Here is a 14,140-nt window from a genome sequence, read left to right as displayed (position 1 = left end):
CCTGGTTCCCCCAACCTCCCACCCCCCCACCTCTTCAAACCCTTCAGATTGTTTTTCAGAGTCCATAGTCTCTCATTGTTTACCTCCCCTTCCAATTTCCCCATACCACCCTGAATGCGCCTGATCTCGTCATTCAACCTTTTAAATGGAAAGGAATTCTGACAGATGCTACAGTATTGTGAATCTTGAGGTCATTATGCTATGTGAAATAAGTCAGTACAAAAATACTGTGTGATTCCATTTATATGAGGTACCTAGATTTGCTAAATGCATAGAGACAAAGTAGAATGGCATTTGTCAGGAGCTGTGGTAGAGAGGAAATGAGGAATTGTTCTTCAGTGGGTATAGAGTTTGTTTTGCAGCATAGAAAGTTTTCAGATTACTGACATAAATGTGGTTAATATTACTGAAATGTGTGCTCAGAAATGGTTAAGAAGGAAAATTTCATGTCAGGTATATTTTACCACAAAAATAAAAAGCAGGAATGACTATATTCTTATCAGATAAAGTAGATGTCATAGCAAAAATAAAATTTCTAAAGGCAAGGATAGCCATTACATGATTATAAAAGTATCAAAGATATATCTACTCTGTGTGTCAAACAAGAGAGTTTCCAAATAAAGCAAAAACTGGCAGTTGAAAGGAGACCTAGACTAAGCCATAGTTAGCATTGGACTTCACACACGCAATACTCAGTAACTGATAGAACTACTAGACAAAATCAGCAAGAATAGAATAACTGAACTATACAATGACCAATAGAATCTTATTTATGTGAACATAGAACATTCTACTCAATAACACAATATACACTTGTTTCATGTGTCTACAGAACGTATACCAAGAGAGACTATATGCAGGACTGGCAAAGATAAAATTAGATGAGACAAGGACCAATATCACTACAAATCCTGTAATTATTAAATGGATAATAAGGGAATACTGGTAAGAACTGAATGCTCCTAAATTTGAAAATTTAGAAGAAATGAATCTGTTCCTTAGAAACCACCAATTACTGCAACCCCCCAACAAAGTTATATGGGCAATATAATCAATCTTATAACTAATAAAGGGATTGAATTTTAGTTCAAGAAAGTCCTGAAGAAAAGTATCCAGGCCCATGTGATTTCACTGGAAAATTCTACCAACATTTAAAGGGTCAATTTATAATCTATACCATAAAATCCAAGAGGATGGGGCATTTTATATCTCATTTTATGAAGGCAGTATTGCCTGATAACAAAACCACAGATTACAAGAATAAAGTGGATAGAATCATCCTACTTGGTATTAAGGCTTACATTGTAGCCACCATAATGAAGGCAGTTTGTTGAGAGATGGACAAAGATCAATGCAATAGCATAAAGAACCCAGAAACAGACTATGAAAATGCACTTGAGTGGAGGAAGAAAAACAATTGGCCTTTTTAACAAATGGTCCTGGAGTAATTAGATCTCCATAGTAAAACAACTAAATCTTGGCCTAAATTACATACCTTATACAAAAATGAATTTTAAATGGATCACAGGTTGAAATGTAAAACTATAACATTTTAGAGAAGATGTTTAGCAGTGAAGGCCAGGTGAAAATTTCTTAGACCTGACACCAAAACTTGATCCATAAAATTGTCCTCATCAAAATTAACAACTTCTGCTGGGTGATCTTATAAGGATGACAAAAGGCAAGCTACAGACTGAGAGAAGATGTAAATCATATATCTGATGAAGGACTTGTGCCTAAAATATATAAAGAACTCTTAACATTCAACAGAATAGAAAAAAAAAAAAACTCAGAAAAAGTAGCTTTAAGTGTGGCTCTGATCAACAAGTAGGATGGACCTGTATGATTCCTTTATTTCTGGGGTTGTCCTATCATTGTTGAAAAAGACATAGTGAGAAAGTAAACTGAGGAACTCCTTAAAAAAAAAAAAAGTACAAGAACTAGAGAAGGAGATGTAATGACTTAAATAAGAGCAGGTCAACAACAATAAGAACTCAAACATTAGAGAAAATTCTTCAGAAACTGGAAAAACTAAGTGTACATTTGATTTTAGTGCCAGTGGTCGAAGCCATGTAGCCCTAAGGATAGTCTATCTGGGCTAGAGATACTAGGGCTTTGCCAGTCAGGAAAACGCAAACAATATTACTGAAAAAGAAGCTGTTTGAGGCTCTAAGACTTGACCAGGAGAAAGCAGACATTCAACTCTCACCAATGAGGGTCAGCAGACAAGGGTGTTAAGTGCCTTTGGACAACTGATTTCTCTTGACCTTTGTTCTCACTTTCCAAGGGAACGAAGTCAGATGATTTTAAAAGAAGTCCACAGTGCGGCTAAAAAAAAAAAAAAAATCCATCATAGCTGCGTTTTCCATCAGATGTTCCCTCCAGACATCCATATATTGGTCTGGGCTTTTGTCAAACCCAGTTTCAGTACTAGGTTCAGCTGTCTTGAGAAGACTTACTGCTATTTTTCCCTTTATGCTGATTTAGATGTTGTAACCATGAATTATGTGGCTCAAAGGTATGTTGGCACATATAATTTCAAAAACTTGTGTAAAATGGATGTAGCCAATGGAATGATTAATTTTCAGTGGACTTTTCCCTCTGCCCAAATACAACTATTAGGTCAGAACCTGGGTGAGGAGAGACAGAACTAAACTGCAAGAGCTTTTCTAGTTATTTCAGTTTGTAGTGATTGATCAGAGATTCCTTTATCATTAATCCTGTTGTATGCTGGTTATCTTCTTTCTGATTGGCCAAGGAATGGAGAAGCCAGAGATTATTGATGAACTGAATGAACATGGATGAAAAATCCCCAGAAACCTCAATACAGTGTGGATGTAGAATTTTCTCTAGTCTTATATGACTTGAAGTTTGAAAATATTAAGTGGCTTTATTACTGGGAGGGTCAAGAGTTCAATGTCACCCACCTCTAACAATATAAGCTAAAAGTAGTGTTAAGATTCACACGTTGTATTGTATTCTGCAAGTACTGGACTGTGTTGCAGTACCCTAAAGGATATTTGCAAGACCAAAGATGGAAATTAAAAGCATTATTTAACTATAGACAACTTGCCAAGATCTGGGAGGCAATAGTCGTAGAAAGGAAATATAAACAAAATGTTTACTGTAAAAAGTCCTAGAAATTCAGATGATCAGTTCTTGAAGTAATAAAGTCCCATTAAGGAAGTTCTTTTTGCTTAAGTAAGATTTAAGAATTTTCTTATCAGTTTCCAAAAAGATTGAAGAAGAAGAAACAAAAAAATTGTAAAATGGAGATATATTTATGTACACCTGGAAACTGTGCCTTGTGTTCAAATTCCTGAAAGCTTGATTATGCAGATGTCAAGAAAGAAAGAAAATGGGCTACAGACATGAATAGAAATTTCAATGAAGAAGATATACAGATGGCAAATGAACACATAAAAAGATGCTCAACATTAACCATCAGTGAAATGCAAACAAAAACTTCAATGAGGTATCACTATACAGGCACTAGAATGACTTAAAAATTTTTTGTTTAATGATAACACCAAATGCTGGTAAGAATGCAGAGAAACCATCTTCAGAGATTGCTGGTAAATATAAAATGATACAGACACTCTGGGTGGGGGGAACATAGTAGTTTCTTATAAAACTAAGCGTGCCATTGCCATGTGACCCAGCAGTTGCTCTTGGACGTTTATCCCTGAGAAATGAAAACTTTAAGTTCACAGAAAACCCTATCCAGGAATGATTATGTCAGCTTTATTTGTAATTTCGGAAATCAAAACCAAAATGTCCTTCAGTAAATAAGTGGTTTAACAAACTGTGGTACATTAACACTATGCAATATTACTCAGCAATAAAGAAAAAAAATTGGTACAACAATTTGAATGGATCTCAAGGGATTTATGCTGAATGTAAAAGCCGATCACAAAAAAGTTACATACTGAATGATTCTATTTATGTAACATTCTTGTAATGACAAAATTATGGAGATGAGCAAATTACTGGCTTCCAGGGGGTGAGGGAGGATGTGGCTGTGGTTGTAAATAAGTAGCAAGAGGAATCCTTATGATGGGACTTTTCTGTATCTTGACTACAGTGGTAGACACAGGAAACTACAAAGTTGATAAAATTGCACAGAAATAAACATATACATACAAACTAGTTCATGTGTAACTAGTGAAATATGAATAATGTAAATAAATCATAACAATCTTACCTTCCTGATTTTGATATTGTGCTATAGACATGCAAGATGTTACCAATGGGGGGGGCAAGGTTAAGGGTATAAGGCATCTTCTTTTTTTTAATTTCAGTGTTCCAAGATTTATTGTTTATGCACCACACCCAGTGCTCCATGTAGTATGTGCCCTCCTTAATACCCACCACCAGGCTCACCCATCCACCACCCTTCTCCCCTCCAAAACCCTCGGTTTGCTTCTCAGAGTCCACAGTCTCTCATGGTTATGATTGTTTAGTTGAGAATTTAGTAGCATTTAAAGGTGCTCTAAAGGTGCTTTAGTTTCATTTTATGTTTTTATTTTGAGATTATAAATTTACATGCAGTTATAAGGCATCTTTCTATTTATTACAACTGCATATAAATTTATAATCTCAAAATTAAAACATAAAATGAAACTAAAGCAACTTTGGAGGACCTTTAAATGTTACTTAAATTCTCAACTAGACGATCATAACCTAAAAAGACAATATTGATGTACACAAGAACATTGCTGGTTCTCTCAATAAGTATATTGAGTGAAAGAAGCTGGATAAAAATGAGTATAGTTTATATTTAGTAGCATTGTATACTACTGGGATCAGTACAATCCGTAGAGTTAGCAAGGAAATCAGTAGTTATCTGAGGATGGGAGTACTATGGCCAAGGGCAAGGAGTAAACTTGGGGGTGATGGATATGTTCCCTTTCAAAATTGTGATGATGGTTTAACAGTGTATACATAGGACCAACCTCCTCAAACTGTCACTTTAAGCATGTGCAATTATTATATGTCCATTACACTTTAATAAACTAATTTACAGTGATAGTCTCTTCAGAAAAAAACCAACTTTGAGAGAACAAGAATAAAAGATAGTCTCCCCTCCAAATACGTTTAGAATTCTCTGTAGACAATGCTTTCCTCTATTGCCTGCACTGAAGGCAGACTCTCTTCCCACTGCCCTGCCCTTGGAAGGTCACGGCTCCACTCTGTTTCTTAAGAAAGTGGGCTAATCAGGGACACCTGGGTGGCTCAGTTGGTTAAGCGGCTGCCTTCGGCTCAGGTCATGATCCCGGCGTCCTGGGATCGAGTCCCACATCGGGCACCTTGCTTGGTGGGGAGCCTGCTTCTCCCTCTGCCTCTGCCTACCACTCTGTCTGCCTGTGCTCATGCTCTCTCTCTCTCTAACAAATAAATAAATAAAGTCTTTAAAGTGGGCTAATCAGTGTTGGGTTTGTGGCTTCCAATCACCATTATTTTCATCTTTAGGTTGCTTTTAGTAGCTTTTATTAAAGCTACTAAAGGCTTTTGGCCCTTCTGAGGACTTTTAGTTGTTGACCATTATAGGGTAAGATGTAACAAACACCACTGTGAGGTCAGTGGCCTGGAAGTTATTTCCTTGTTCAGCTTTGGGGATGGTACTGCCACCCACACACCTCACCCCATATAGGCTCTGGCAATCTATACTTTGACGTCATTCTCCCTCCCTGCCCCCCCCCCACCTCCCAAAGACAGAAACACCAAGCCCCTTTTCTTCTTGCCCGCTAGGTCAAGTGTTCAGGAGGAAATTTGTCTTCAGTGCTCAGTCCTGACCCAGTCTTTATCCCCACAATCTGGTTAACTGTAATTCTGCCAGTCTGGCCCCCAACCCTACAGTACCCTGTGTTTCTTCCTTTTTGGACTACTGCCTCTTCCTTTCCCTCCCTGATCCCACCATGAGAGAACTCATAGAAACACACATGAACTTCCACAACAGGTTGGCTTTATTTCAGGTATCATCAGAATACCTTGATGCTGTAAAATTCAATGTCTACACAATGGGCCATTTCTCAGCCACCAGACCGCTGGAGACTTAGCAGGTTTTACTGAAGTCTCTGGCCTCACTCTGGAGTTACTGGCTGCCCGGGTCATCATTTGATGTGGCAGACTCCTCCACCTTCTCTTGGGCTTGCTCTGGCTCATTTTGGTTCAGTCTCTCATTCAGGCTGTGATAGTGACCGAAGACTGGTGTTCCAGCTTTTTTAGGCTTTCTTATAGGGTTGGTAGTTTTCACTGAGACTTTTTTATTCAAACTCCTTTGAACGGGTCTTTTTACCTTCAGGGTTGTCTTCAGCACCTGGAACAACAACAGAGGCCAAAAGGGCATTGGCTTAGGGGAAGAAGACAGGATATTGATAGAAAAGGGGGCATCATGAGCAGATGTCAGGGCTGAGGAAGGAGTTTGTGCCAGGTGAGCAAATGGTAAGATTCTTGGGGAGGGGAATCAGTGAAGAAAAGAGTATCTTGGGTAGGGTCATCTTACCTTGCCACCACCTTTTGACCTGGGTTGATAGGGACTCTTTGTCTTTTTCCTCTGTTCAGAACTTGAGGTTGGTTGCTCCATATCCTTGTTGGGCTGTGGTAGTTTCCTGGGTACCTTAGACATATTGAAGCTTCCCAGTGGTCTACCCTAGGCCTCCTAACTGTTTTACTGCATATAACTCTTCCCAGGACAACAAAAGACCATACCCTTCAGCTGTGATTGGTCAGCTAGGCTCTTGCCAGCCAATGGTGGTTAAGGTGGGGCTCAGGCATCACAAAGCCCTCCTTATGACACTACTCTGTTTTGGGGAAGGTTGCTGGGGAGGCCAAAATGTGGCTTTGGGAAGGTTGCTAGGGAGGCCAAAATGTGGCTCTGACATTTCAAAGTACCATCCCTGACCCTTCTAGATGGGAGGGGAAATGATTAGAAGGTGAAAATGGTTTGGTTAGAGAAAGGAGGCTTTTCTTTAACATTCCCCCCAAAAGTTTTCCCAAACTGAACTACCACGGTTCCTCATATCCCCATGTCCAACTGTGGTGGTACTCATGGTAGAGAAAGCACCTTTCCTGCCATCTGTTCCCTAAGGCCACCCCTATTCAGTGATTTATTTTGCTGTATCCCACCCTTAGTTGTTAGCTAGTGTTTGGGACATTTTACCTAAAATCCCTCCAAGAGCAATATGACTGAATTTAAATATCAGTGGAACTATGGCTCATCTTATAAACTAACAAAAAGCTCCCATGAATAAGCTCTCTACCTATAGCATTTGGTGTTAAAGGCTACTGATTTGATTAGATTGTTTCTGCCAGCTCTGTGACTTACAGGCAGGGATTAGAATTAACTGACCACCCATGAAGGTTGCTTTTATCTTTTATTATATTTTTGGACTCTGACCATGTTATTGTCATTGAGTTTTGCAAGGTTCTCTCTCTTATATTTTATTAATATTTTATCTTTATATTTTATCTGTTTTTCTTCTTCCTAGATCCCAACACTCATTTCTTTCCCACCATTAGGCATCTACTCTGATGTGTTCCAATTATGTCCTTGCATATGTTTGTACTCTTCTGAAATATGTGGCTTTCTTAAATATGCAGTGTTTGAATGCATTTTATCGTGCTGTAGATCTTGTTTCTTAACTTATGCACTCAACCCTATGCTTTTAAGTTTAACTTATATGGCTATATGCATCTAGTTCACTGTCTCTAATGCTTCATCATAGTCCATTAGCATCATGCACCAAGTTTTGCTTTTCCATTATTTCCCCTTTTGTGGAACACCTGTGTTGGCTCTCCATTCCATTCCTACAAACAATGCTGTGATGAACATCCTCAATCATGTTCCCTTATGGACTTCTGCATATATTTCTCTGGGATATACACTCAAGGATAGAATTTCTAGTTCCTACATACACGTAATTCTTAGTCCATTTGAGCTACTATAACAGAATACCATAGACTGGCTGGCTTAAACAACAAACATTTATTTCTCATAGTTTTGGAGGCTGGAAGTCCAAGATTAAGATGCCAGCATGGTTGGGTTCTTGATAAAGACCCTCTTCTTATGTCCTTACATGGCCTTCCTTGATGGGTGAGAAAGAGAGAGCTATCTCCTCTTTTTTTTAAATAGGGCATTAGTGCTGTGAGTTGTATAAGACTGATGAATCACAGATCTGTACCCCTGAAACAAGTAATACATTATATGTTAATAAAAATAAATAGGGCACTAATTGCATTATTAGGCCCCATTCTCATGACCCATTCTAACCCTAATAACCTCCCAAAAGCCACACCTCCAAATACTGTCACATTGGGGATTAGAGCTTCAACATAAGAATTTTAGAGGGACACAGACATTCAGTGTATATAAGGAATAATTTTGCTAATTATTACCAGATTACTTTCCAAAATCTACCAATAGAATTATATTGTTACCTGTTTCCCTACACATAAACTAATACTTGGTATGGAAGGCAACTTCTGATATGGCTCCCAGTTCACACTTTTGTGAAATCCACTACCCTTGAGTATAGGATATATACAGTGACTTGCTTCTAATGAATGGAATCCATAGAAACTGGTAAAAGTAGTGGGGTGTTATTGATCATTAGTTAACATAATGAGGTTTCCTCTTACAATAACTCTTTTGCTGACAGTCTCTCTTGCCTTCTTATTTTCTCATTCTGATGAAAACATATTGTGAGATAATCAGTGAAAAGTCTCTTAAGGAACATCCCACGAGGAGCTGAGCCCTCTGCACAACAAACCACAAGGAACTGAATCCTATTAACAAGCACACTAGCGGACTGGGAAGTTGGTGCTTTCCAAATGAGACTTGAGATGATGTAGCCTTGCAAGAGACCCAGGGCCAGAGGACCCAGATAAGCTACTCCCAGGTTCTTGACCCACAGAAACTCTGAGATAATAGATTTTGGCGTTTTAAGCCAGTAAATTTTGGGGTAATATTTTTTTAAAAGATTTTATTTATTTATTTGACAGAGAGAGATCACAAGTAGACAGAGAGGCAGGCAGAGAGAGAGAGAGAGAGAGAGGGAAGCAGGCTCCCTGCTGAGCAGAAAGCCCGATGTGGGACTCAATCCCAGGACCCTGAGATCATGACCTGAGCTGAAGGCAGCGGCTTAACACACTGAGCCAACCAGGCGCCCCTGGGGTAATATTTTTACATAGCAAATGATAACTAATACTTAGTATTATCCAACTTTTAATTTTTTTAAAGATTTTATTTATTTGACAGAGAGAGATCACAAGTGGACGGAGAGGCAGGCAGAGAGAGAGAGAGGGAAGCAGGCTCCCCACTGAGCAGAGAGCCCGATGTGGGGCTCGATCCCAGGACTCTGAGATCATGACCTGAGCTGAAGGCAGAGGCTTTAACCCACTGAGTCACCTAGGAGCCCCCAACTTTTAATTTTTAAAGAAATTTGATAACACAATCTCTTTTTTACTTCTGTGATTACTAGTGATGAAGCTCTTCAGATTTTCTATCTTTAAAAATTTTTTTGGTTATTAATATTTTTCATTATTGGATTTCTTTTCTTTTTCATGTTGATTCCATCATTACTTTGTAATTTTTGGATATTCCTTGTTAGTGAGCTTTATCTTTGATATACTTTAAATATAAATCCTTAATATTTATCTGATTTTGTTATTCTCAACATACTTTTCCTTCACCATCTGATATGTGGTGATATCTTTATCATATACCTTTTATTTTTAGGGAGTATTCATTGATCATGGCCTCCAGTGCTAGGCTGAATGTAGAGGCAACATCAGATATTTATATCCTGAAGGTCATGTGCCTAAGGTGTTAACAGTAAGTAGGAGAGGTTTTATTTGTTTTTGCTATGAAGACTTAATCATGTTAAAGAAGTTTCTAACTGTTCTCATTTTTTGGTAAAAGCTTTTTAAAAAAACAAACAAACAAGAGATTATTAACTCTAGGAAACAAACTGAGGGTTGCTGTAGGGGAGGTGGGTGAGGGGATGGGTAATTGGGTGATGGGATTTAAGGAGGGCCCTTGATGGAATGAGCACTGGGTGTTATATGCAACTGATGAATTACTAAATTCTACCCCTGAAATTACTAATATGGTATATGTTAACTAAACTGAATTTATTTATTTATTTTTAAAGATTTTTATTTACTTGACAGAGAGAAAGCGAACACAAGTAGGGGGAACAGCAGAGGGAGAGGGAGAAGCATGCTTTCCACTGAGCAGGGAGCCTGATGCAGGACTTGATGCCAGGACCCTGGGATCATGACCTGAGCTGAAGGCAGACACTTAACTGACTGAGCCACCCAGGTAGCCCAGATAAATTGAATTTAAAATAATTATAATTATTTTATATGTAACATATGTAATACATATAATAATTATATATATAAAATAAATATAAAATATATAAAAATAAAATAAATAAGATAAATATATATTATAATAACTATAATATATATAATAATAATTTAAAATAATCATATGTCTGAAAAGACGTTTATCATCACTAACCATAAGGGAAATACAAATCAAGAGTACAATGAAATAACCACTCATAAATGTAGGAATGGCTAAAATCAACAAGAAACAACATGTTTGGGTGAGGATGTTGAGAAAAAGAAACCCTCATGCACTGTTGGTGGGAATGCAAACTGGTGCAGTCACTATGGAAAACTACAGGAGATTCCTCAAAAAGTTAAAAATAGAACTATCATATGATCCAGCAATCACACTACTGTGCATATCCAAAGAATATACAAAAACAGTAATTCAAAGGGATACGTGCATCCCTGTGTTTATAGCAACATTATTTACAATAGCCAAATAATGGAAGCAACTCAAGTGCCTATCTATTGATGAGTGGATAAAAAAGATGTGGTATATGTATATAATGGAATATTATTTAGTCATAAAAAGAATGAGATTTTGCCATTTGCAGTGACATGGATGGAGCTAGAGAGTATAATGCTAAGCAAAATAAGTCAGAGAAAGACCATATCATATGGTATTTATATGATTTTACTCATGTGTAATTAAAGAAACAAAACAAAGGAGGAAAAGGGAAAAAAGAAAGAGGGACAACACAAGAAACAGACTTTTAATTATAGAGAACAAACCGATGGTTACTATAGGGGAGGTGGGTGGGGAGATGGATGAAATAGGTGATGGGGAGTAAGGAACATACTTGTCCTAATGAGCCTAAGGTGATGTATGGAAATGTTGTACACTTGAAATACACAAGTTGTACATTGTATTACACTATACACCTGAAACTAATGAATACTTAAAAAATAAGTCTTTATAAAGTGGTTTTGCTATACCTATTGAGATAATTATTAAATGAAATATTTTCCTTATTTTATTAGGGTAGAGAATCATGCAGACATTTTCCTATCTTAAATCAGTCTCACATTCCTAAGGCAACTATTCGATTATGCTGCATTATTATTGTCACCTTATTTTATAATTTAATATCTGCTTATAAGGGAAATTGTCCTTTTTAAATTATTCTATTTATTTTGTCATTATATTCAGTTAGCCAACATATCATAAATTTTTATTGTAATGTTCAGCAATTCATTAGTTGCATATAACCCCCAGTGCTCATACCAACACGTGTTCTCCTTGATACCCACCACCTGATAACCCCATCCTTCTACCCTCCACCCTTCTGTAACCCTCAGTTTGTTTCCTGGAGTCCAGACTCTTATGGTTCATCTGCCTCTTGGGTTTCTTCCCATTCAGTTTTCCCTCCCTTCCCCTGTGATCCAAATTATCCTTTAAATTTCATTTCATGATCTTTTCTTTTCTCAGTTTTTTTTTTTTAAATTTCTTTTCAGCATAACAGTATTCATTGTTTTTGCACCTCACCCAGTGCAAATCCGTGCCCTCTCTAATACCCACCACCTGGTTCGCCCAACCTCCTACCCCCCACCCCTTCAAAACCCTCAGATTGTTTTTCAGAGTCCATAGTCTCTCATGGTTCACCTCCCCTTCCAATTTCCCTCAACTCCTTTCTCCTCTCCATCTCCCCTTGTCCTCCATGCTATTTGTTATGCTCCACAAATAAGTGAAACCATATGATAATTGACTCTCTCTGCTTGACTTATTTCACTCAGCATAATCTCTTCCAGTCCCGTCCATGTTGCTACAAAAGTTGGGTATTCATCCTTTCTGGTGGAGGCATAATACTCCATAGTGTATATGGAGTATATCTTCCTTATCCATTCGTCCATTGACGGGCATCTTTTTTTCCTCAGTTTTGAAATTGAAATTATGCTAGTCTTATAAAATGGCTTGGTAAGCTTTCTCTCATTTTCAGTTTTCTGATACACATGTATGAGAGAGAATTGTCTGTTCCTTGAACATTTTGTAAAATTTATAAAGCCATCTAGATCTAGGGCTTCACTGTATGTGGGGCAATGGATGAGGAGAGTCTGATTACCATTTAAAAAAAATTTTTTTTTAAATATTTAATTTATTTATTTGACAAAGAGAGAGAGAGATCACAAGTAGGCAGAGAGGCAACCAGAGAGAGAGGAGGAAGCAGGCTCCCTGCAGAGCAGAGAGCCCAATGTGGGGCTCGATCCCAGGACCCTGAGATCATGACCTGAGCCGAAGGCAGAGGCTTTAACCCACTGAGCCACCCAGGCACCCCTGATTACCATTTTTATTTAATAGTTGTCTGCATTTGAATTTGTGACAGGGACTACTTAATAATACCGATTCATTCCCTTTCAGAGTTTAGAACCTATTGATGCATACATTTGTGTCAGAGAGAGATCCAGAAAAGGTGACTGCAAGTTGTGACTTTAGATCTCTAGCCAAGTGGACTTACTAATAGTTCACCCTTGAATTCACCAAATCCCTTACCACATGGCAGATCAGAATTCACCTTTCAGCTGGTAGGGCTGATCCTGTGAAAAGAAAGTGGATGAGAAGGGGGTGAGTGAAGCATGCCCCACTGCTTCTTAGAAATTTACCAACGAAATCCCTGCCTCTTCCTGGGCAGAAATGAGTGAGGTGGTGGAGAGAGGCTAAATGTATAAAAAATTACACCAGAACAAATAAGAGTCTCTGAAACAGTTGGCCTTATGGGTTTCCTCTGCAAAATTTAGCCATTTGTACTGTTTACCCCAACAATATGTTCATTTCTTTTTAAGCTTCCAGTATATTGGCAAGTACTTACTCATACTATTTCATTCCTTTTTAAGATGCTACAGTATTTTTCCTTGTTCATATTTTGAGTCTTATTTTTTTCTTCATGTCTCACTTATGGTTTATCTTACTAATCTTTTTAAGTAATCATTTCTTGATGTTATAATTGTTCTTTTGGTCTATATTTCTATTTCCTCCTTTCTGGTTTCTTTTGCATTTACTCTGTTGCCCTTTCTTCCAGCTTGTTGAGCTGTACTCATAGTTTGTCTGTCCTCAGTAATTTTTGATTTCTGATCAAAGTATTTAAGCAGTAAATTTCTCCTAACACTCTATGATACTTATATGTCACAAATCTTTTAGTGTTAAGTAGTGTTAGGAATATATCACAGGTATTTAAAACTATTACCTCTTTAATCTAATCATTTAGTATGATTTTAGTTTCTAAGCATATTGGATTTTAAGCCATCCTTTAAAAATTTATTTTTAATTTTATTATAATTAAAGGACATAGTCTGTAGGATAATGATTCATTAAAGTTTGTTAAGACTTTTTTTTAAAAGATTTTATTTATTTATTTGACAGACAGAGATCTCAAGTAGGTTGAGAGGCAGGAAGAGAGAGAGAGAGAGGAGGAATCAGGGTCCCCACTGAGCAGAGAGCCCGATGCCGGGTTCGATCCGAGGATCCTGGGATCATGACCCAAGCCGAAGGCAGAGGCTTTAATCCACTGAGCCACCCAGGTGCCCCTTGTTAAGGCTTTTTTTGTGAACTTGTATTGTCAATCTTGAGACTATTCCTTAATCATTTGAAAATAATGTGTATTTCTATTTGTTGAAGGTAAATTTTCTCTATACTAGTTTGTGCTTATTGATTCTTTTTTGTTTAAATTCAATTAACCAACATATAGTACATCATTAGTTTCAGATGTAGTGTTCAATAATTCATCAGTTGTGTATGACACACACT

The 14,140-nt window shown here is 37.5% G+C and overlaps 1 protein-coding gene and 1 pseudogene across 1 annotated transcript; one reads left to right on the top strand and one right to left on the bottom strand.

Moving 5' to 3' along the window:
• The first annotated feature begins 2,300 nt into the window (after nucleotides 1-2,300).
• On the top strand, nucleotides 2,301-3,013 carry LOC111158953 (annotated as a pseudogene).
• A 3,081-nt stretch (nucleotides 3,014-6,094) lies between these two features.
• On the bottom strand, nucleotides 6,095-6,628 carry LOC111158942 (spermatid nuclear transition protein 3-like). The gene is made up of 2 exons (XM_022521280.1): nucleotides 6,506-6,628; nucleotides 6,095-6,319 (listed from the first exon to the last, which is right to left on the bottom strand). The coding sequence occupies exons 1-2, from the start codon at nucleotides 6,626-6,628 to the stop codon at nucleotides 6,095-6,097; spliced, it is 348 nt and encodes a 115-aa protein (XP_022376988.1).
• Nucleotides 6,629-14,140: the final 7,512 nt, after the last annotated feature.

The sequence above is a fragment of the Enhydra lutris genome, unplaced genomic scaffold (genome assembly GCF_002288905.1).
Source record: "Enhydra lutris kenyoni isolate GAN:26980312 unplaced genomic scaffold, ASM228890v2 scaffoldscaffold65, whole genome shotgun sequence".
Classification (NCBI taxonomy): Eukaryota; Metazoa; Chordata; class Mammalia; order Carnivora; family Mustelidae; genus Enhydra; species Enhydra lutris.
The sequence above is the reverse complement of the archived record's forward strand: the minus strand, read 5'-3'. Positions and strand labels throughout refer to the sequence as shown.